The sequence below is a fragment of the Crassostrea angulata genome, chromosome 3 (genome assembly GCF_025612915.1).
Source record: "Crassostrea angulata isolate pt1a10 chromosome 3, ASM2561291v2, whole genome shotgun sequence".
NCBI classification, from domain to species: domain Eukaryota; kingdom Metazoa; phylum Mollusca; class Bivalvia; order Ostreida; family Ostreidae; genus Magallana; species Magallana angulata.
This window is the reverse complement of record NC_069113.1, coordinates 24,316,291-24,341,353: the sequence shown is the minus strand read 5'-3', so window position 1 is coordinate 24,341,353 and position 25,063 is coordinate 24,316,291. Positions and strand designations below refer to the sequence as shown.

General features: G+C 33.9%; 3 protein-coding genes and 1 long non-coding RNA gene across 6 annotated transcripts; 2 read left to right on the top strand and 2 right to left on the bottom strand.

Annotated features, from left to right (window-relative positions):
- The first annotated feature begins 13,567 nt into the window (after nucleotides 1–13,567).
- LOC128176804 (uncharacterized) lies at nucleotides 13,568–14,791 on the top strand. The gene is made up of 2 exons (XM_052843351.1): nucleotides 13,568–13,595; nucleotides 13,980–14,791. Exons 1-2 carry the CDS (start codon nucleotides 13,568–13,570, stop codon nucleotides 14,786–14,788), a joined length of 837 nt encoding a protein of 278 aa, XP_052699311.1. The 3' UTR covers nucleotides 14,789–14,791.
- A 1,117-nt stretch (nucleotides 14,792–15,908) lies between these two features.
- LOC128178967 (uncharacterized) lies at nucleotides 15,909–17,422 on the bottom strand. The gene is made up of 3 exons (XM_052846413.1): nucleotides 17,217–17,422; nucleotides 16,823–17,074; nucleotides 15,909–16,503 (listed from the first exon to the last, which is right to left on the bottom strand). The coding sequence occupies exons 1-3, from the start codon at nucleotides 17,375–17,377 to the stop codon at nucleotides 15,927–15,929; spliced, it is 990 nt and encodes a 329-aa protein (XP_052702373.1). The 5' UTR covers nucleotides 17,378–17,422; the 3' UTR covers nucleotides 15,909–15,926.
- A 162-nt stretch (nucleotides 17,423–17,584) lies between these two features.
- Nucleotides 17,585–24,055, bottom strand: LOC128178966 (uncharacterized). Of its 3 annotated transcripts, none has more exons than XM_052846410.1 (14): nucleotides 23,862–24,055; nucleotides 23,231–23,348; nucleotides 22,380–22,616; nucleotides 21,934–22,136; nucleotides 21,718–21,819; nucleotides 21,024–21,095; nucleotides 20,820–20,906; nucleotides 20,270–20,659; nucleotides 19,703–20,137; nucleotides 19,260–19,497; nucleotides 18,631–19,166; nucleotides 18,295–18,507; nucleotides 17,891–18,208; nucleotides 17,585–17,766 (listed from the first exon to the last, which is right to left on the bottom strand). In XM_052846410.1, exons 2-14 carry the CDS (start codon nucleotides 23,317–23,319, stop codon nucleotides 17,618–17,620), a joined length of 3,069 nt encoding a protein of 1,022 aa, XP_052702370.1. In that variant the 5' UTR covers nucleotides 23,320–23,348; nucleotides 23,862–24,055; the 3' UTR covers nucleotides 17,585–17,617. The 3 variants fall into 3 exon arrangements, with proteins under 3 accessions (XP_052702370.1, XP_052702371.1, XP_052702372.1); XM_052846411.1 differs by having other exon boundaries at nucleotides 20,820–20,903; XM_052846412.1 differs by lacking the exons at nucleotides 23,231–23,348; nucleotides 23,862–24,055 and having other exon boundaries at nucleotides 22,380–22,662.
- On the top strand, nucleotides 18,048–18,606 carry LOC128178968 (uncharacterized). Its single transcript, XR_008243025.1, has 2 exons — nucleotides 18,048–18,185; nucleotides 18,310–18,606. It is a non-coding gene; the product is annotated as an uncharacterized LOC128178968 (long non-coding RNA).
- Nucleotides 24,056–25,063: the final 1,008 nt, after the last annotated feature.

Sequence of the window (25,063 nt, the reverse complement as noted above, 5' to 3'; positions counted from 1 at the left end):
AGAGAGAGATCGTCTTAGTCATCGTTTCCAGGCTCTTTCCCCCACAGACACCGTGTCGTCAATCGGCACTTGCGAAGTGTTCGTGAAAGATTGTAACATTAGTTCTCATTAAACAGTGCAACCATGTCGCTTGCCATCAGACTCAATTTCTGTGTTCATACGTCTCATAAGTGAATAAGAGTTAACTGGTTTCACTTTGTTGAACCAGAATGATATGTGTCTGTTCATCATCCTTTTGAACTTTTTGTTCAAAATGTACGTATTTTTTTTTTTTAAAATTATAGTCGGCTTTTTAAAAATTGTGTCGCTCCGATTCAGCATTATCAAATCTTCATCCAAAGGAGAGTTAGATTTGCTTCATTTTTAGGTTTATAAATGAAAAAAAATATATGAAATTATTCTGCAGATTTAAAAAGAAGAATTCTCGGTCCTAACTACATAAAAATAGCACGGGATCGACCATTGAAGTCATTAAAAATTAAAAAGTACAATTGATTTAACCGTCCTGTTTACTTTAAAAAAAAACAAAGGAGTGTATTTTCGACCTATCACCTTGAATTCTAAAAGCAACAAAACACATTAATATTAATGCGAAAGAGTTCACCAATCTGAGATGGTCATGATTAATTCACGTAAGGTAAAAAAAACTGATGAAGTGTCATTTGAATTTTTTTTGGAAAAAGTACGCACAAACAACATTAAAAATTAATTTTCTTAAATCAGAAAAGTCAATAGATTGCGTCACACGCGGAAACAACGCACACATAGGTATAAAGTTGATGTATGGTCTTTCTTTATACGTTACAAATATTATGTAATTCTGTAACTAAAGGTTAAAGAAAGAGCATTGTTTCAACAGTGCACCACAGGGTAAGGTGTGAAATAAATAAATACTAGCCCCGAGTTCGAACACAGCATAGCGGAATGTGGAGTCTTGGCCTTTGTCTCAAAACCGGCCCGTACTTGTAAAACCTATACATACGTATCTGAAAGATATAAATCCCAAGATTCTTGGCCCAAAATGTATGTGTATTCTTTATTGTTTTTCACAGTTAAGTTTTGTAATGTAATAAAAGAATTATGATAGAATGTGTCATGATATTTATATAAAACTATAAAGTTATACGTGTACAAATACATGTGAATATATTAATATGCTGCTCGTATACACGCCTTAATTCAATATCAAATGGTTCTTTAAATGTAAAATTCCAAATTTTAATTAAGAGAAATAAAGAAATATATATTTTTTGAGGATTATAGGTATACCCAATATTATAGCATTGAATCATGATTTTTTGAAGTATACAGTCTCATAACTGCAGCGGTGTGTGCATACAAATTGATAAACGCGCATTAGCGCGTTATGAAAATTATATTTACATTTTTTAACTTCATGCATTGTCTGCAAACGTGATTTATACCTTAAAATTCCTATCTTACTAGTATCCTAAGGGTAAGTTCATATTAATGGAAGAGCCACAGTAACAGCCACAAGCGTGAGCATTGATTTTCGATTGTGACATTGCAGTTTACAGCGTTCAACGTTTGTGACGTGATAATAAAACTCGCCATTTTAACCTTTGAGTACCCTGTGTGCATTACAGTGTTATAACTGCCGTAGCTTTCAACATAATTTACAAGAAAAAAATATGATATGTGGAATGTAAATATTATACCGTGAAAAACAATCCATAATATGCATTTTAATACGTGTATATCAATGAATCACGCATATGTAATTATATAGCGATAAGTTCGCTGATTTTGCGGGTATTATCAACAGATCAAGAAGTCACATAAACAAAACCTTATTTAGTCAAATGGTTGTCTTAACCTTCATAGAGATTTAAAATTTTACATCAAATTCATATTGTGTATACTAAGATGATTATCATCATTAGCAACTTTTGAAATTCTTCATATCTTCTACAGAAAAAAGTTGAAAATTGGAAGAGCTCGCGCGAACACCCCCCCCCCCCACCCCCCAAAAAAAAACTTTAAAAAAAATAAAAGTAAACAGTCCGAATTGTCATGGACACACTGACTAATTTAAGTTGCAGAAACAACAGTTGACTGAGATTTCGGAAGTCAGGTTCCTACAGCTATACAGCTTCCTCTATTGTCGAAAACTTACAGACCGTCTCCAATATAATCGTAACTTCTCGGCCATTTCCGCTCGCGTAAAGTTATTTTTCGCGAGCGCGGAAATGGCCGAGTAGTTACGATTGGGACCGTCTTGCATAAACATGTACCCTCACTCAGTGCTTCGTATGCATATATGCAAGACTGGTTGTGGGTTACTGACGATGAACTACATGTACCTCAAAAATGGTTTCCTAGCTTTGATTTTCAAGAGTTCCCGAAGAGACTGAAAACACAGGTTCTGACAGTGGGGTTAACGTCTTCATAAACGCTCCGATGGTACACTGCATACACTTGATGCCATTTATATACATATACATGTATATAGAAACGCATTGGATATATGCGAGAAATGTCTTTATTTACGTCCGACCATGAGATGTCTTTATTATTTATTTCTGGCAATGAAACTACTTGTTGCTGGGTTCCACATCAGTGTACATGTACATGTATGTGTAAAAGTGAAAATTTCTGAAGTTTGTGAATAGGTACATGTGTACGTACACAAAGAGTAATTTTTATTCTCTCCCGAAATCATGGAAATAAGTTTCTTTGACAAAATGTTTTTTTTTTCAAATGACTTTGAAATAAAAAACACAAAGTTATATCAAGAAAAGTAATGTGCAAATTGGAAATGTACATGTACTTTATCATAAAATAAAAATCCTCCGCATTATATACTATAACCAAAGGCATAGTGAAATATTAAGCATTTGAATTGTCTTTCTGCACACAAGTTCTACGTTTCTTGTCGTGAGCTTTCTCATTAATTGTCCAAATATTCTCAAAGGTCAATTTACACAACGCCGTGTCAACCTAATTTCACCCTACGCTTACCCTCAAATATTTGTTCAGAAAGGTTTATGACCAATTTGATATCAAAGACGTTTTATTATTCACCATATAATGATCGATATGAATAAAGAATAGGTTGACAGTTTTGTACATTTGTATTTTAGTGTTGAAAAAAAAGTTATGTAATTTTTTTATGATATTCGAGAAGAGTATAATAATGCAAAAAGGGGTCGGGGGTTGGAGTGGGTTGAGGGAGTTTGTGCTCTAGACAATAGCAAAAAAAAGTTAGTTGTTTTTATCGTTCTCTGTCGAACATTGACCCTGTGAAATTAGGCGCTTCGGGTTACAAGATTAATAATGAAGTTTCTCTCTCCCAGTATCTTAATAAAGCTCTGTGTTTACCCTTGATATTGTTTTGTTTAATCGCACATCAAACGATGAAAACGACGGACACATAAATGCGTTCTCTAATATGATATTTTATGATATTAATGTGAATGTAAGGTTATTAGCGCAAGAAATGGGAAAGCAGACAATGGTTGTCAAAAGTTCAAAATGTCAATGGCTATTTGAGGTGATTGTTGTTTCATGCATAAGGAGAAAATAGGTTACCAAACAATAATTATTGAATCAAGCATTCAAATATTTTGGTAATACATGTAATTGGTATTGGACAACCAACACCCCCTCCCCCCCACCCCCCCCCAGCCCCCCCCCCCCAAAAAAAAAAACAAAAACAAAAAAAACCATATTATCATATTATCAACCCCTATAACGAAATGAATAAAAATGCATTTTAAAAAAAAATAATAACACGTTTATTAGAGATCAACTTCATATATTCATATTCATTGGTTATCTAAATAATATTTCAAAATCCTTATCCATTTAGTAAACCTTTGTCTTTCGAGAGAACAAGCACGCATTGCCGCACGAAATTTTCGAAGTTGAAAAACTAGAAAAACCGGATGAAAACAAAGCTGGTTTCCAGTTAACGCTGGCTTGTATTTTAATGCTCCCCACAGAGTAAGGCTGGAGGATGCCAAGGGTGAAAAATCACGCAAACTGTGTGAAGAAAGTCATTATTCTTTGTTCTCATTCATAATTTACACACTCTCTTATCAGGTTTGTATCGCCATCACGGTCACGTAAGGCTTTTACCACACTAAAAAACATAAATTAATTAATTATTAACACGCCATGACTAATAATGGAATTTATTTTGTGTGAGTAATTACACAAAATTTCTTTTTAATATCTTGCAGGGTTAAAAGGTTATAAGTTCGGATATGGAAAAAAAAAAGCGTGAAGAGAAAAATTTAATGACTTCGATGGAAAAAATAGGCGAAAAACAAAACGTTTACCATTTACCAGAAGCAGCCCCCCCCCCAAATCTTCGACATGTGCAATCTACATTAATAAGATTGGTATGGCTGCAAAACAACATTTTTTGAACTAGGACAACAACAAAAACAGGGGCATACATTTCGGGCGTGCATGCATGTCTTGACCAAAACTGGACATTCCCGATTCTTAGATTGTTGATGTTGAGCGTTAATGACGTCAAGCAGCCGCCGCAGCCACAAGACGCGGAAGCCAGCTCTTAAACAAACACCGAGCGATCACAATGCATTCCTCCATCATGCACTCATCCGCGAAGTGCAGCAGACGTCCATTAAGACTCATCACAACATGTGGGCAATAGATGTACGCATACATGTATACAAAATATAGGTCCCAAAATAGATCGACCCCGGGAAGTGAGCCGTGTTTTGTGTTGCAGGCTCTATTTTTGGCTGCTTTGAACACGTTGAACGCTCTGAGTAAGAACTTAGAAGAGAGAGAGTCGTTTGTTTGCCCTGAAAATTCGGCCATGGAGATTTTGTTTGGCTAACCCTCTCTCTCTTTATCTCTGTTATTTGTTGTTAAATTCAATACACATTTTGGTGTGACTCAGAAAATAAAATTGGGGTCACATTCTTCACCTATGAGATCGCATGCGACATTTGCCAGCACATAATATTCAAACAAAAAATTCTTTTTCAGTTCTGATAAATCATAATCGAAATTCGGAATTCGGGGGTAAAGGGTTTGAATAATGAGTAAAGGAATTCATATTTTAGCTAGAATTAGGAAACAAATGGTGCAATATGGTCACTGTAGGAATAAGTGCATGACGAGGTCTGCAAATAATTTATAATTTTTTTTTACAAAAAGTAGATGAACACCAATAAATTTTGCGAAACTTTATTAAAACATATTGACAATGTTCAGCTTGCAATGACATAAAGTGAATGTTCATTGATAAAAGTTTAAAGCGTACATGTACATTATATTTTCATATAGCAAAACTTGACAGTATAAACATTAACTAAATAAAGCCCCGAAATTAGGAAAAGGAACTTTCTGAATTCATAGTAATAGTCTATCGGAATTATAACTTCTCTTAATAGAATTCAGTTGAAAAAAATCAACTTGTCAATGTTGGCACACTATTTGAGGTCGTTTGGCTGATTTTCTTCAAAGAGTTCAAGGACAAGATTTACAGATCCTTTGATTGATTCATGATGCAAAGCTTTACCGACAGCAGAAGATCTAGAACAGAAATATATATATGGTATATCATTCGTATGTACACATGTAAATTTCCGATGGTTCAGTTGACTTTGGCCAAAGCTATGCTATGAATGAATGAGAATACCATTCACCCATCGGTCAGTTGCCAATAGAAGCTGGTGATCGTGATCAGATAGATAAGAGTTTACGATGCAAAATAAATTCTGAATGGGAGGAGAGAGAAAAAGAAGTAGAATAAAAAAGACCCGACAGGGAAGACTGTTTGTAAACAAGATTGCAATCGTTGTCAAATTTCACGCCGCTGTGAAAACTGAAAGCACGTGCGGTTGTTGTTTTTATAGGAACTTGAGAGTTATTGGATGTTTTTTTTTTTTTTTTGCTGATTTTTTTAATTGTATCAAGTCGGGTTTTTTGTTTAATTTCAGTTCTGGTTACTGCAAACACTTTTTTCTATTGAATTAAGGCACACAATTACTTACTCTCTGTTCACAGAATTCTTTACTAGCTACAGACATCCATATTGTGTCATTAGTCACCCACGTGACCTAAAGACTGAGCGGAGATTGCACCGAGACTTCTCAGAGATTTGATCATGGTAAACGCGAGACGTGACTGAAGGTTCCAACAAAAATTATATTTGCAAAAAAGTTTATAACACCTTAATATATATAATTATATACTTGCAAGCTACAGACGATAAATGTATCATCAGTCACCCATGTGACGGGAAGACAGCGGAGATTGCACCGAGATTTCTGACCGAGATTTGAATAATATGGTAAATGCGAAACTGACTGCATGTTTCCGACAATGACATCCAAGCGATCTTTGAACTAAAATCCATAAGTACTATATATACTCTGTCCCAAGATACCCTTGTTTCATTTTTTGCTCGATTACTCGATATATAAATACATCAAGGTTCAAACAATGTTCATTTAAACGTATGTAAAATTTCAAAAATTTCTTTTTTTGAATATTCGGCTCAAAGTAAAATAGTCTACGGGTTTTTTTACATTGCAATATACCCGGATGATATAACGTTGAACAACTGTGCGAGGAATGCCGAGTGACTTCCGAACGGAGAAAAGATGTCAACATTTCCAATTATAAATCTCCGTAAGAAATCTGTTTTCGTTCTTGTGATTTTTCGAATGAAAAATGATAATGTACCAAAGGAGATTTCTTGGATATTTTCCCTTTCATTGATTTCAATTGTACTTCTTTCATAGATATGTGTATTTGTATTAATAAAATCGTCCAAATGTGACAGAAAAAGTATCTTTGGACAGACAATAATTTACACATAGTTACTTCTATATAAAATGTCTGCTTCTCGTAACAAAAAGGTGTGCTAGCAGCGATGCCAAATTGCGAGACGTTCGTTGTCTGCTTGTTCCTTGTTTGTGCAGTGACGAGACAGTGAGTGAATATATATACAACAACAAAAAGCCTACTAAACAATATCACCGCGGATCACTCATCGACAGATTTAACTTTTAGGTCATACACCTAACGTTGAACTCAAGACATGTCTGTGTCTTCATCATGATCATATTCTAAGTAAGAAATTTAATTTTACAAACTATAAAAAATTTTTTTAAAGAATTTTAATTTTTAAATAAATTACAAAAACACAAAGAAGATACAAGTACATGTTGCAAGAAATTATCCAAAACATATGCTTGACTAAGCTTCAAACTTGCTTAGTGTATGTTACCTCTTAAGACATACTTAGGTGGTACATGTACTTAAGCAGGTCTTATATTGTAATGATAAAGTCTAGTTTGAACATGTTACATTGACTAGATCAATGGGATTGGAAAAAAGAAGTTCTTAATATGAAATCCTACTAAATCAATGGGATTTCTAAGTAATGACGTCATGATGATCAGAACCAGGCATTCCAAACGATCTGGGAAGATAAAAAAAAATCGAAAGAAAAAAATATGTAATAAAGATAGCAATTTAATTTTTGAAAGATTTCGAATGTAATCAATACTCCTTCGTGCATAGAATAAAAATTGATCGGGCATACATAATATTAAATTCATAAAGTTTGAATAAAAAACAATTGCCTTTGCCAACTTGCAAGACAAACCATAGAAGGGATTTTCTTTCCAGTCTCCTGGAATTAGATATCGCTATATTCATCTCATTTTGTGACGCAGCCACACGCACAGGTAGTTTTTGGGGTGTCTTTTCCGCTAATTAGTCTAGACGTGAACTGGCGGGGGAGGCATGACGTCAAGGCACATATTATACACCTGAACCATAAAGAAAGGGCTCGTTCTATTTCAATCACAAACCCCGTACAAACATCTTCTACTCGTGCATTGTGCGCGCGGAGGCTTGATCTCGTTCCAACATCATTTTCACCTTACGTAACTACCATCATTTATTTATTTTTTTGTTTGTTTTATTTTTTTTTTTCTATTTCAACGCTGACATAGATCTATGTAATGGTAAGTATGGAGTGTATAATGATGAAAAAGTTACCTAGTTCAAAATGGTGGGCAGATGACAATAAATAACCTGATTTGGGCCTTCATTAACAGGATTGAGCTTGTTAGTTATTTACAGTTTGCCGTCATCATCATCATCATCACCCATTTATGCAGATCGGGAGCGTGGATGTGTTCTTCCCATTTAATGCCATTGCACCTGGAAACACCTTTGGCTTGAAAAAAAGACCAGACAAAACTTATCGAAAATCCATAGAAAATGAATTAACTGATAGATAAGTATAAAAATAAATAGATCATCGCCATCGCCATCACCATTACCACCACCACCATCATCATCATCATCATCATCATCATCATCATCATCATCATCATCATCATCATCATCAAAGACCAATCGATCAATCGAGTTTCTAAATACAGTATCTAGTGATTAAGTTCAGAGGGTTACATGTATGTCTACATAAAGGTATCAAGTATTTTTATTCTGTCTAATATAATTGGTATCCATGTACATGAATGTAAAAGTCAGAATTCATCTGTAAAGCCGTTAGTCTGGGTCCAAGTAATTTTTGGGGAGGGGTTGGTTTTCCAACCTTAAAATGGTCTTTTTATAAATTGTAGGATTTAAAGAACATATCTGAGGACGCCCCCCCCCCCCCCTCTCTCTCTCTCTCTCTCTCTCTCTCTCTAACGAAGCAAGCTTTAATAAACATCTCAAACTGTAATTACATGATATTCTCTCGGTTACATTGAAATCGCAAAATGTCAAATACTACCTTAAAACTATCACTTTTCCAGGAACATCGTTTTGCTTTTTTTTAAGGGCAAACCATGCTGATTTCCCAACATATGAAAACTACTGACTTCATCAATTTATTTTTTTCTCTTCTTTCCAATCGTTATTGATTTTAGTAATAGATACATGTACATCGAACATTACTTTGCCCCTCTGTTCCCCCTTTGAAATTCGCAAATGGCACTACATTACACGTACATGTATATAAGTATGCGTTTAAATTCAAATTCATGGGCGATTTCAACATTTCCTAACATAATTAGCTGAACGTATGTACAACTTAAAGACAAAAAAAAAATTAATTCTCCTTTTAAGTAAAGTTCATCCGAACAATCAACCTTACGTAATAAATAATGGAGTTGAATTGAATAAGTTAGTTTGAAAAGACACCCACTTAACGATACCAAGTTTTTATTTTTCCTAGCTTAGTACTAGAAAATTAAATGAAATGATAGACATTGAGAGAGAGAGAGAGAGAGAGAGAGAGAGAGAGAGAGAGAGAGAGAGAGAGAGAGATTGATTGCTGTATCATATTTCATGGTAGACTTTGTGCTTGTTAATATCGCATGAATCCCAGCGCAATACGTTCATTGACTAAATCAATTCATGCGTTAACATTCTTTATTTTAAATTTACTAATTTGAAGCATATTTTATGTAACTAGATTGGATAATAATTGTCGTTTACTGAATTTTGTTCATTATATGTATAATCAATTATATAATAGTAAGTATGTCCTTATATCAAAATATTAAAGATTTACTTTACAAATATAAAAGCATGGTTTTTAGTCACGTATGATATAGCTATTAAAACAAGTATGTACTAAAGATCAGGACGAAATTAAAGTCTAAATTCCAAAAGTCTGCTCCACTAGTGCTAAATTTAGTTTTTTAAAAGAATATTAATTGTTGAACTTTATAATTTTGCAATCTGGACGTTATAACATTCGATGTTCGTACCAATTACTCCCTTTAGGTTTCGATATATATTGAATAAAATGTTTTTAATCCTTAGATATTCATGTATGTAGCTATAAGATGATTATGTAATGTCTTTTGCCTGTTTTATCGGTCTTGATGAATGTGCAATGCGCACATTAAAACTAGTAGGCCATTCTTTTCTTAAATTCTACACATTCAGGTCTAAGGTTGCTTGTGGCATGTTGTAAATTTTGTATGTACACCCTTCCGGTAAATTTAAATATTACAATGTGACACTGGTATTTTTTTTTAAACAATTTAATCCCAAATAATCGCACACACACAAATAAGTCATCATATGAATTAAGATGAGATTCTGTTCTACAGTTTACACAAATTCCCAACTTTCTAAAAGAAAGTTTGGATTTTTTATTCATATCGGTGAGCGTTTTTTTTTCAATGTATATTACATATGTATGTTTCATACGTAAAAAAACAATTTTTAAGGAGGCTGGGTGGTCACTAAATTTAACATCATATTTGTCTTAAACTATGACCTATGATAATTATGGTCACAAACTACGGTAACCATTTAGTAAAGGAAAAATTCAAATATTTAAAATTGGGAATTTTCCTATTTCTTTTATACAGAGCACTTCTTAATGAGATTAAAATACTCTTAAAAATGGCTGCGACCTTAATTTCTTAATTGTTCCATTTGTTTGATTAGAAACAACTTTATTGTGTCGACGAAAATTTTTCAAGAAAATCATTTTTCAATGTGATTAACAGAAATGTGATCCAGGAGAGACCGTTTTCACACAAATATTGATTTTATTTTTGAAATACTCGTGTGTAAATTGTCTATAAAACTCATGTTGAAACAAACATCATTACATGACTCAAATGTTATCTCACCGTTGATCACAGAAAGGCGCACGTGCTAAAAGACAATTATTCCATCTCTCATTTCTAAAGAATTTCTTATTGCAGTGACAAGTTCAATTAATGAATTGCAATACATGTAACACATTGGATAGATATTTTTTTTTGAAATTTTGAATATCTTCATCTATAACAAAACATGTGTGTGTTCTAAAATGTAAAAACAAAAATTAAAAAAAATATTGTCCTAAAAAGGGGAACTTTCAAAAAATGCCACGGTTGACAAAATTTATTTAAAAATTTTTCCCAGGAAAATGCCTAGATTGGCTTTTTTCGCATGTTTATTTGTTGAATTCTAAATTAATTGATCGATTAGCTTTCACATAGAGATGATATGCTTTAAATAATTAAGTTCCTCTATATATTCTGAACTGTATAGACAGAGTATATTATTTCACGATAATACACGCCAAAAATTAAAAAAAAAATTCTGGATAACACCCCCTCATACGATCAGTTACTTTGTGGGAGCCCGATTTTTACAATTTAAAAAAAAAAAAAACCTCAATTTACCAATATTCCGAAATTTTGTTTTAAAGTACACTTTTCTGCAACCCGTTGAGAATGGTTTCAATTTTCCGCACAAGGGCCGAGGGACTCATTTGCATTTTTATAAGAGCTAATTTTTAATTATTTAAGAATAAGAATTTCCTAAGTTATTTTTTCAAGGGTGTCAACTGGACTATGTTTCAACCCACAGACATCTTGGTTTACTTTTTTCTAATGATTTAAGTTGGTCTCAATATATTAATAATATAGTAAACAGTGCATACAAAAAATTAGGACTTTTGAAAAAACTTAAGTTTACTCTAGGTAGAACTAATTTATCAAAAATGTATATCACGTTTATTAGACCAGTTCTTGAATATGCTTCTGTAGTATGGGACGGTTGCAATATGTTTGACATGGAGAGATTAGAAAAAGTTCAATTAAGTGCTGCAAGGATTGTTACTGGTTTACCCATTTTAGCATCTACAGATTCTCTCTACACAGAAACTGGCTGGGAATCTCTGGTCAGTCGACGAAATAAGGCTAAATTAATAACCATGTTTAAAATTCATACAAATCAAGTACCTGAGTACTTGAGCAATATTATTCCTCCCGTAACAAAAAATGTCTCAATATATCACACAAGAAATAGCGAAAATTATAGTGTTCCAATCAGCAGATTAGAACTTTACAAAAAATCTTTTGTACCTGACACCATTCGGAAATGGAATTCTCTCAAATTAGAAGTTAGGGAAGCAACGTCTCTCAACATATTCAAGAAAAACATTACTGAAAGTATTCCTCAACCTCCAAAATATTTTTCATTTGGTAAACGCACTATTAATATTTTACATACCAAGTTGAGACACAACTGTATTTTGAATTATGATCTGTATAGAAGAAACATTATTGAATCACCCAATTGTATTTGTGGTCAAAAGGAGGATGTTTATCACTTTTTCTTTGTATGCAAGAATTATGTAAATGCAAGAAACAATCTTTTTGAATTACTTTTTAATAGGCTTGATGAAACAATTTTAATTAACTCACATTTGCTTCTTTGGGGTAGTGACAATTTGTCTTACAATACAAACTGCTTTATTTTTTCAGCAGTTCAAAAGTTTATTAATGAGTCTGGAAGATTTAATAATTAAATTCCTTTTTGCTTTTGCTTTCTATACTGTACATTAACGTTATCTACTATATATTTGCAATTACTTTGTAAATGTATGTCTATGAATTTAATTATTATAAAGTCAATAACTATAAGTAACATGTAATATTATATGTACTATGACAATTGTATATATTGTATGTATTATCATTAGGAGAGGAACTTGTAAGTTGCAAGAACTTGTTTCCGATCCTTTTGTGTTACTTACACAATAAAATATGTTCAAATCTTTAATTATTTATGCAGCAATTAATAGAACTACTTTTTTTGCTGGTCATTGTCAGTGCTTCAGATTCAGATCAAATGTGACTAATTCCTATAGTCTGAGTCACAGTCTTCTAACATCAGAGAACCAATCACGATGAAACAGAACTGAAACATTTGAATGCATAAATTATGTCGCCCCCTCCCCTAGCTCTTTTTTCTTCTTCTCAGTTTGAATCAATTCGACAAATTCAGAAAAAGCCTCCTGAGTTTTATTTGTATTTCATGCAATGTAATTATTCTTATTTTGAGGAATCCAGTGTATGCTCTCTCTCTCTCTCTCTCTCTCTCTCTCTCTCTCTCGTCATCATTTCATTTGATGCTAATTGATGTAAAAAAAACCGTCAAAAGGCAAAAAATCAGGCGGTTGAATTGGCGATTAATTCTATGCAAGTTTTTGTCAGCATGAATCATAACTTTATTGATTTAATCAATAAAAAACAGCCATCAATTTGTTCACGTCCCTTTGCTTTAATTGGTTTTTTTTGTATTAATGTTTATCGGTAGTCCGTTCTAAGAAGGAAAACGTTCATTTTGCTAGCTGATTTTGTTGTTTGTTTAAATATACAAAAAGAAACCACCCCATATTCTGACGATCGAATTGAAGCGAGCTGTATAGTGAAGAAAATTGGTCGTTAATACATTTATATCGAAAACAATGATTAGGGATATCAAAATGCTTTTTTTTTTGGACAACAGTGCTGAATCATTGGGGAAAACTCGATTTTCCGATACTCTTTTCATGCAAATGCATCGAAAAGGAAAGAGCTAAACACAATTTTTGCTTTTAACACAATAACATTCTAACTAACGATATGATTAAGAAATTAAGAGACAAGAAAGTCAACCAACTACTTGTATTTCGACATGAATAAAGAGTGAAACGATATACAATTTTCCTCCGGAAAAGCTCATTTTCAGCAAATAGTAAACTGATCATAAACTTGACAGTGGACACATTTGTAAATTAGTGAACATTGCAAGGAATGATATGACTAACGAGAATTCTTTCTCTCTCAGTACAAAAACCGACAATAGAGATATTATAAAGAACGAGAAAATTTAATTTTTCAGTGTATATTTTTGATGAGACGGTAAACATTCAATTATTTTTTTACTTTTATAATACGTTCAAAAATGCATTTGGGGATATATAGAACTTCAAATAAAATCATTGAATTCAATTTAAATGTTAAGATAAATGAAATTTTTGCTCAATATTTGTACGTCTTCATTACTTTATATAATCGAATATAACTTGAATGAAAATAGTCTTAGGGTCTGGTATTTTGGAAAATATACAAATAAAGAAGAATTGAAGAAATGAAAAATATTCGCCCACGTTGGGACTCGAACCCAAGACCCTCAGATTAAAAGTCTGATGCTCTACCGACTGCGCTAAGCCCATGACCCATTAGTCTCTGCGCAACAAACCAAAAAAAAAAAAGAAAAAGAAGGAAAAAAGAAGAAAAAGAAAGAAAAAGGGGAAAAAGAGAGAAAAGGGGAAAGAAAAAAGAAGAGAAAAGAGGAAAAAAGGAGGAAAGAAGAAGAGAAAAAGGAGAAAAGAAAGAAAAAAAGAAAAGGAAAAAAAGAAAAAAGAGAAAAAGGAAGGGAAAAAGGGGGAAAGAAAGAGAAAAGGGGGAAGAAAAAGGAGGAGAAAAGGGGAGAAAAGGAAGGAAAAAAGAAAGAAAAAAGGGAGGAAAGAAAAGGGGAAGAAAGAGGAAGAGAAGAAAGGAAGAGAAAAAGGAGAAAAAGAAAAAAAAAGAGAAAAAGAAGGGAAAAAGAGAAAAAAGGAAGGAGAGAGAAAAGGGGAAAGAAAAAGGAGGAGAAAAGGGGAGAAAAGGAAGGAAAAAAGGAAGAAAAAAGGGAGGAAAGAAAAAAAGGAAGAAAGAGGAAGAGAAAAGGGAGAAAAGAAAGAAAAAAAGAAAAAGGAGAAAAGAAAAAAGAAAAAAAGAGAAAAAGAAGGGAAAAAGAGAAAAAAGGGGAAGGAAAGAGAAAAGGGGAAAGAAAAAGGAGGAGAAAAGGGGAGAAAAGGAAGGAAAAAAGGAAGAAAAAAAGGAGGAAAGAAAAAGGGAAGAAAAAGGAAGAGAAAAGAAAAAAGAGGAAAGAGAAAAAAATCCTGAGTGCTTTTGACAATAATCATAATGTGATTTCATTATCATGCTTTAAAACAAATCCTTTATCTAAATTGGCTTTATTTTTAATTCTATGAAATACCTAGATGCAGCTTCTGCCAAGATTTGAACTTGGACCTCTTTCTGCTAAGAGAAAGTGTTCTTCCATTGAACTACAAAAGCTTCATGCAAACTGTGGTATTTCTTAATTCTCAAAGATAATATCATTAACAATGTGTAATAATGATAAAAAAAATTATCAGCACTTAAAAAATTTCTCCTCTGCTTTTTCAAGGGCTTGGAACCTTCTAATGCACCCATGAATACAATGCATACATTAGGCAGCATTAAAAATTTTTTAGTGTTCAATAATTGGCCAAAAATGAGTTTCTAACTATTTTTCTCCAAGATATTGTTTTAAATATCTATCTTCCATTATAAATAATTTTTAAATACTGTGAAAAAATCCATCAAATTCCAAATTTGAGTAAAATGCATATTTATGGTACAGCCAATGTAAAAATTACATAGAATACAGAGGTATGGTTGAAAAAAAAATCAAGAGTTTATTAAATTCAAGATATAATTATTTAAAATGATGCTTTAAATATCAAACAGTTTCATTTTGTACATTTTTCCCTTTAAAGCCTTAAAATATTGAGAGAAAAAAAAAATAATCAAATCAATTATGATGTCATAATGGTCCTAACACCAAAATGACATATATCTATAACTATAGAAAAAAATGAAGTTTGAAAATAAGTCAAAATGAAGCAGAAACTCATTTTTGGCCAACAGTCACAAACATATACAAGTCATAAATACAGTTGCATTCAAATGAATTATTTTAAGTCAAAACCTTCAAAATGTAAAAGTAAATAATCACAGATACCCCACACTCTCCAATTACTAGTTTTTAAAAGTAAATTTCAATTTGCACAAATAGTAATAAAAGGGCATAAATGTAAAAAAACCTATCAGATCTTAACTTTACTTAATATTCACAAATCCATTATTCCCAGAAAAATAATGGAGGCAGAAATTGACAGTAATATGCATATCTTTACATTATGTTCTTAATGTATCTGCACATTTTCACAAATTCTACAGCTGTGTAGAGTGAAAAAAAAAGAACAAGGGAGTAATGGATGGACTGAAGAACAGATGGGTCTAAAACACAATACAATACATGTATATAATTAGAGATCTCTAAGGGCCACAAGAATAAAATCATACTTACTGCTGAGTCTTCTTTTTCCTGGCTACTCCAGCCTTCTGCAGATTATCCCTCCACTCTTGAAATGGTATGTTGTCTTTGCGAGCACAATACCGATAGCCCATATACTGTGAATGGTCTGGCGGCTTCATATCCTCACCACACTTGCTACACCTGATTACCGTGGAGGTCCTGACATACTTCCTTTTTGGTCGCCCTTGCTCCTCAAGCTCTTGTTTTCGTTTCTGGTACTGCTTTGTAGAGTGTGGAATATTTGGAATCAACAAAGCAGTGCCTTCTGTAGTTGTGACCAATTGGAAGCTCATGACAGGATCGCAAGAAGGTGTCGGACAAGGAAGAACAGGTGCCACAGCTGGTATTGGTGCTTTTGGAGTCTTCTTTGGTCTGCTCTTGAGTTTGGCCATACCAATTGTAGAGGGTGGATCATGAAAAGAGAAGGGGTCTGTGCTTCCTGCTGGCAAAGATGTTGGCTTGGGCAAGGCTTCTGGTGCCTTGGCTACTGTCATTTTTGGTGTAGGAAGTGCAAGACCCTGCATTAAGATTTTCTTCTCCTCAGCCTTACTCTTCTCATTGAACCTGAAAAATTAGAATTGAATTCTAGTATTATTAATAAAAAAGAAACTATCTGCAATTTAGATACCTATTTAAATGTACATGAAATAAACAGAAAAGTTTAGAATTTCATCAGTATATGAACCTGGTTGGTCACATGATCAAACTTATATTTGTGTTTGAAAAAGACAAATCATCAGAAATATTAAAATAACCGTGTTTTTAATGTTTACAACATTGCAAACATCAAGCGATAAGCTCGTACTGTAATCATAGTGATGAAATCAACAAATTTAGGAAGCATTTTTGCAAATGTAAATTTTATATGTATTAATCGACTCACCACTGTTGGAGAGTCTTCCTGTTTAAAAGAGGAAGTTGGATGTCTGTAACTGACATGGCTCTATGGTTGTTCAAAATGGTCTTCCTGATGGTATGATATGCATCCAGGATGAGTGACCATTTTGTGAGAACCGCCTCCCCCTTCCTCCTTCTATCACTTGGATAGATCTGCAGAAGTTTTTCAACAGTGGCCTCTGTGTATCGATTGCAGTTAGGCCACTGTGCTGGACCTTGGTTTGGACCAAGAATAACCCTAATAAAAAAACACAGTAAAACTTACAATGTAGTGTACAACTTAACATAGCATCAAGTGTTTTGATTTTTCAGGTTTCATAATATTGTTACTGCCTATTCTTTACAAAATTACCCATACTTCCAAAAGCGCAATTACTTACTTCTCAATACTTTCAACTCCTGGTGCAACTTTCTTTCTTTTGCTACAGAAACGTCCGAGAGGTGCAGTGGAGAATCGCTGAGGGAACACAGTCCTCTTCCTGTCATACTCTGAGAGTGCTGACCACAGATCTTTCAGCTTCTGGACTTCAGCTGAAGTCATGGCTGCCTTATCCTTGAAGGTTACCAGAAAGTCTGCTAAAGCCAGCACTCTTGAATATCCAGGTACATTGTCTGGACCAACTGTGTCCTTTAAATAATTTTTTTTAAAGAAATGTTAGAAGTATTCTAAAGAGTGGATAGATAAAAATCTATGAAAATTAATAAAACTGTTAAAAGTAATCTCAAGAGTGATTATAATATAAAAGTTATAAAAAAAAGCACACATGTAAATATATTTAAGTTATAAGTACATTTCACTTTTACTATCATTCAATTTTTTGCTGTCATTCATGTCACTAATATCTTTTAATCTGCAATCACTTACATCACCAAAGTCTGAATCTTTGCTTTTATCTGTCTCAGCCTCATAGTGATGAGTAGGTACCTCAACTGAAAAGAAAAAGACATTAGGTACTGTAATGTTGCAGCCAGTCATGTAAACTTTTTTTTTCAAAATTATGAATTACTGCATAAATTGTTTCTCATTCTTATTTCAATTTAAAGCTCCTATTACCTGGATCTGACTGGGCCATCATCTGTCTATACTCAGCTACTGACGGGATGTTAAGGAGGGCAGGAGAAGCAGAAGTAGATGTACAAGTTGGTGTGACAGGATCCATACCTAACTCTACAGGATCCACACTTAACTCTACAGGCAGTGTGGGATCCAACATCTCCTCCTGTTGTTCATGGAATCCTTCATCTGCTTCAGAATGCTCTGGGTTTTCCTCCTCCACATCGGCATCATCAGCGAGTATCCGGACGGCCTCTCTGTAGTCAGTCACACCTTCTCCTGTTTGGGAGTAGAGGTACTCTATTCCTATCAGCTCTCCTGGTGAGGGTAGAAAGATTCAGTTGAAAATTGTATAAAATGAAATGTAAGATTTCTTGTCTAAAAAATACCTATAGCTCACCTACCCGTGTATTTTCCAGGTGGCTTGTAGTCGTCAAAGATTCCTCTGCCCAAGACCTCATTTGCCAACTTGTTAACAGAGTTCTTAAGCGGTCCACTGTATGTCATTGGGGCGTCTTCTTTGACATCAACTACTGCTGAACTCTTCCGGTCAGAATTCCATCTGAACAGACCATCCAATAGGAATACCTGGAAATTGATGTCCTTTGCCAGGGTTCCTATAAAAATATTTGAATAATTAAATAAATTTCATTGACAATTATAGGTGTTTGATCTTTATAACATTGAATAAAAAAAAATGTTCATATTAATGAAAAGGATTGTGTTGAATCTGTTCTTACCTGGAATAAACCTGTTCATATGGAGATGAAAGCTTTCCAGAGAGGTGGAGCCTCTTGCACATCTGTAAACAGGAAGTTCAATGCCGCCTTTCTTCAAAGTGTTCACCTGTGTGTAGAGTCTAAGACCAGGGGGATCCTGGATGCAAGATACATGCTGACTCTGTATCTTCCAGATCTGCTGGATCTTCTCACTGTCAAACAAAGGCACTCCCTGGGTATCAAAACCTCTGGGGCCATCTAGGGATTCTAACAGGCTGGATATGAGCCTAGTTGTTTCAGCAGTGCCGCGGGTCACTCGCTTGCAGTGGAGTGCAAGCTCAGCTGTAGACAAGCGTCTTATGACATCATCCTCTGAGGGATTTTGGATGCACTGCTGAATCATCTCGGCTCGCTTAGCAGTCTTCAGTAAGTTGAGATCAGTCTCATCCCACTTGAAGATGCACTGGCTCAACTTCCCCATTAAAACACTGTACAGTTGATGCTTATCAGTGGTGCAGCCATAGGGAAAGCGGCGCATGAAGTGCCATATATCCAACCTAAAAAACATTGGCAATAAAATGTAAGACTCATAGTGCTATACCTGAAGCCATCTATATTATACATGTAAGAGCAAGAGAAATCATACACACCTGATATGAAGAAAGGGCCAGGCCTCCAAGTACTTATGCACAGATGAAGCTCCGCAGCAGTCACGGTCAACATAGAGTGCCTTGGGAGGAGGAACGCCAGCATTTCTGTACCGTGTAACAAGGCCATCCAACATCTGCTTCAAACCTGATCCCTCACCGACAGTCAAGACAGACATGAGGACTTGTCCATGCTCATTACCAATGTTGGTGGCCCACATTGCTGTCTTCCTCCCCTTTCCTATCAAATAAATGGCAATCATTATCCCCTGAACATAATTCAATGCTATTTTAGTATTATATTGAGAACATGCATAATTTTACATATTACATGTAGTAAGTATCTCATAAACTTCTTTTAAATGCATTAATGTGAAAAAAATACTTCACTTTACCTCCAACAATATATAACTCATTAACATATATTTTCTTATCGAAAAACCTACCGGCAAGCTTGTTGGTGATTTTCTTTGTTGAGTCCATCTTGAGGACGGTCCCAAACTGTGACGTCATGTGGGCTTTGATGTAATCAACGCGGTTCAGAACATCTATCTGGTAGACCTTCATGAACCAGCGGTGTCTTGGTACAGCGGCAGCTGGAGGAGGCTCACTAAACTGAATCGGAGCAAAGAATCCCCTCTCTGCCGATGTCTTAAAGTCCCTGCAATGAGATAGATACAATTGTAAATTATTTAGATAAGACTCACCATGTTGTTCCCTTACCTGTTTCATCACTGCGCTGCTGCTGTTTCCAAGTCCTCTCTGTCTCAGAAGGCGTACAATCTTCAAATCGCAGGCATACTTTGAGGTAAGGATGCAAGGAAAGCGGGACCTTGTTGCATTGTCCAGTTGGTTAAGAACTCCCTCACTCCAACTAATAACTGTGAAAAAAAAAAATTAAAATATTTACTGATATCACAAAAACATGTTCATACCCTATCATATTCTTTATTTCATTGACAGTATGTCAAAAAAGGTTTAAATTCCTGATTTAAAAAAATTGAAAGGCATACCCTTCTTATGGCAGTTGGAACAGCTAAGATATTCAGCTGCTATATTGTAGACAGAATCTACATCCACAACACGCCTGGTTTTCTGATGGACGCCTGCATTTGTCAACGTTCCGTTACAACCACTATGGGGGCAGTGAAACTGCGTATGGAACAAGTGGCGTGGCATCCAAAGAAAGAAACGATGTCCAAAGTATCGGTCCGGCTTGTTCAAGACAGCTCGGGACAGACTTGGCTGGGGTGGATCGTACCATAGCTTTGACACACGGCTGAAATCAAATTCAGGACCTCGCTTCCCAGCATGAAAGAAGGTCTCCGATATCCACTGATGGTCAACTTCAGGAAGTGTCTTTTTCCAGCCAGAAGGAAGTGCTAGGCTATCCAACTCTGGTGCTGGAACAAAATCATTTAACATGCAATTACATTCATACCAATGTTCACATGTCATATCTTCGGATAAGAAACTTTTAGATATTAAAGTGTAAAATACACATTCAAAGTTTTAGATATTTTTTTAATTGTATTTTTACCACATTAAAGTAATTTGGCTAACCTGTGGATGAACTTGACTCTTGCTGCTGATTTCTTCCAACCATGGCAGCTGAAGTACTACTAGTCGGCCTGGAGGAACCGGAATCTTCTAAAATAAAATGTTAATCCATATTTGATATTCAAGTGTTATAAAATGTTGCTGCAGACAGGAAATTAAATATTTTTGTTTCTTATTAGGATATGTATTTTGGTATTAAAATATTACCAGATGTAGAAGTAGATGTAGATGATTTCCTCCTAACAGCCGATGCAAGATTTGGCGTAGGCTTTGGGATTCCTGTTGTTATGTAATTTACAACATGACTTAATATTCAACATGTAAGAATTTTAAACAATTTACAATAATAGCCATATTATAAGCACGATTTCGTATAAGAAACAAAAACAATACTTAGATGAATACACATTTTCTCTCATTGTAATTAGAAAAATAGAATAAAAATAAAATGAAAATCTGATACATTTCCATAAAGTAATGATACACTATATACAGAAATGATTACATTTTGATGTTACATGTATGAAGGATTACACTGTGATTATGATTGATTTCACAAGTGCAAAACAAATGTAAAAGGAGACAGACACCACATATAGCCACTCTATATTTACTCGCCATAACCACACAGTACAACAAGCCCACTTGATAATATATAACAGACAAATTACCCTCATATACTTACTGATGAAGACAAGTATGTAGGAAGATTCTGTTATTCGAAGATAAATTTTAATATCAAAACTATTATAACAAACATAACAAACCCTATATTTTAATACACTATTGTTTGAAAAATTCAAATTGCTTTTTAAATGTTGACAGACAAAATAAATAGCCTCTCATTTTTTTAGCAGATTTTCTGAAAGAGTAAGACATGTAATTGACATGTAGTCCTCACCTTTGCCAGCTTTGCCTTCCACTTCCTCTAAGCATGCTATCAGTTCAGAGTCATCAACATGAACATCAAGGGTTCTGGTCTCTGAACTTGGCTTCTGATTCCCTAAAATGCAATTAATAATTAGCTTCAATATGAAGTATCAAAAACTTAATACATGTATTTCAGTCCTAAGGATTAAACATGTTAAACATATCTTATTTTAATATTCGAACGCACCAGGTGTCCTTCTCTGTTTTTCTTCTCTTTTCATCCTCACTAATTCCTTGCTCTCTTCAAATAGATAGACATATCTTCGGAGGGCCATCTTGTTAAGCCATCTATTGCCAACACCCTGGGTCTCTCCGGAAGTTTCATCCCTGGCAATCAAAAACGCAACCCACCCCGGAGCATTTTCAAGCAGCCATTTGAATGTCATTCCTCTGAAATAAAACAAGATTTTCTCAATAAAAACCATAAAAAAAAATTCTTCTAATTTGAATAAATCATTCAAAGGCATTTTTTACTAAATCAAGATGATGATTGATTGTTTATGAAATTATCACAAAAAGTTAAAGAACAGAAACTAACATTTATTTCTATCTTAATGAAATTAATTATTGTTCGGTATTACCGGTACATGCACTTTAATTGACTTAATATTGTCACAATAGAATGCCAATTACCGAAACTGTCCAAACTGGATTGTATGTTGTCCGAGCAGATGCTTTACATTCTTAACATCTCCCCCCAAGGCGTTTACGGATCGCTCTGCCTGGGTCTTTATCCGGATGACACTCTCGGATTCAGCTCGGTTCCGTTCCCTGTGTTCCGTTTTCACGGCTCTCGCAGCAGCACTGTCACTGAGGGACAAAATTCCTGAGGGCAATCGTTGGAATGTGGGCACTAAGGAACTCATGACACTGAAAAATAATCATTGTTATTTTATCAAATTTATCTTGTTCTAAAATGATGACCGGAAACACATGAATGTACCTAATATGGAGATAAACAAAATGCTTCCGGAAAAATTTTCCTTATGTGACTTCAAAATAAATTTTGAAACATTCAATAAAAAATCTAAAAAGCTCTGAATAAAAGGAATTGTATTTTAAATACTTATGTTTCAAATAAGTACACGGTATAAATTTAAGTAAAACCAAAATATTTTTTCGGTGTCCTTAAATGTCATCTTACATCATAGCAGATACAGTACTATAGAAAGATGATAGAGTAATAACAACACTTGTCTTGAAAATCTAACTAATTACTTCATTATAATTTCATTATAAAAAAATTCAAACAATTTACTTGTTAATGAATTTATTGCTTCAAAGTTATTCCTATACATGATTAATTTAAAAACATTAAGTCCATTTAATAGTGTTTTGAGAAAAAGTCAAGATGATTTATGATGATTTTTTTATATAAAAATGTTATATAGATATATTTTGTAAGGGTGATCCAAAGATTAATACATACAAATGATATGAATAAATCAAACTATTAAATACATGAAATTCAGATTAATACTTACGGAAAAAAAGTTGTTATAAAAATCCAGAAAATTAAACAATGCAAAAGTGCAGGTATCAAGTGGTGATTTGCGGTAAAGTGTCTCTTCATACAGCGATGGGAGAAAAGTGAGCAGGTACCTAAGAAACAAATGTTATATAGATTCAAACCATGACACCTGACATCCAGGTAAACACACATGGCCTACCCCACACTGTCAACCTGCCTAGCAAATTCTGCACAGGTATATAGGTATACTGACTTTATTAACAGGTACACTGATAATGATGAATTAACAATGGGATGTCAGGGTACCCCATCAGTTGCACCTTTCACACATGGCCAGTCTCATACTGTGACAAACTAAATGTGATGCAGTATTTGGACAATGATCAAAGGTGGAACACCTGTCAACACCCCCACCCCCCACAACTCATTTCTGCAACTACTTACAGTAGATAATGATTTCAATCATCAATTAATTCAACCAAAAAATGCTATTCTATGCATAAAATCTGCATTTTTAACTTAAATCACTTTAAATCACTTTAAACATGTTTTACCGGTGTTGATATATTTTTTATTATTTTCAACACATTTTCCAATTCTTTGACATAATCATTTAAATATCTCAAGAAAACATGCAACCTTACCTGAGATAAGCAAATTTATTCCATTATACTTTGCATAAACTAAATCAAAATATCTAGGGCATCTGTAACACAATGGCGACCATTAAAGATGCTATTTTGGAAGCTGATAAATAACAAACTCTGATTGGTCAAAAACCTCAAATTGAGGTTCGGACGCTGCCTGAATTTGTGGTTTAAGTGGATGTGATTGGATATCCAAACCAAGAAATTTGTGGTTGAATTGCATGTGATTGGATATCCAAACCACGACTCATGAGTGAATCTTAGCGCTACGCGGGCTGTTGAGTATTTCAATTAGTATTTAAAAGTGCTAATATTTTTTAATTTTTTTTTACAATATACTCACAAGTCCTTTTGAATAAGTCGTCGTTTGTTTACGATCTATTTTTCTATACATTAGGCCAGATTTAATATTAATTATGTCACAGAGCGGTATAATATCTGTCGTAGCCAATATTATAATTAAATTATAGGGAATATACAATATTAATAATACATGTAAATATATGTAATGTAAAAATGTAAAAGAAAAAAAATTATAATTTGGCAGTAAACATTTTTCATATTGCGTAATGCTGTGATAATGCTATTTTGCAGGCAGTTTGTTTTTTTCTAGATTCATTTTCGGTCGGTTGAAAGTGAATATTTTTTAACGCGACAAACTCAGAGCAGGTACATGTATGTACAAAGGGGAATTACTCAAATACCATATGTAACACGAAAACCTAATATAAATGGTGAATTGACGGTTATTGACCTGATCATTCTATTGACTTTTTCCAAGCTCTGTTAAAACTTTGACAAGCCTTTTTCAGTGATGCATACATTATTTAGCAAAGAATACTGCTATGTAGTTATTTATGATCAATAATTATAATTTTTTTATATAAAAGTTTAATTCTGTCTTCAAAAGAGTCCTCAATGTGTTGTTGTTTTTGTTGTTGTCACTGTAGTTAATCAATAAAAACTTTATTAATAAAAAGAGACAGTATATTGGTCTAAATATTCTACACTTATAAAAGTTTGAATTGCTTTAATTTATTTGATATATACATGTATATACTCAGATAAATATTACGCATGTGAGATTATCTTGCTAAAGAATAATCCCATACAAGAAAAAACGCCTCTTCAAAAATCATGAACTTGATGCGGCATGCAATGTCGCGGTAAAGAAAACCCGGAAGTTATTTGTAAGTTTA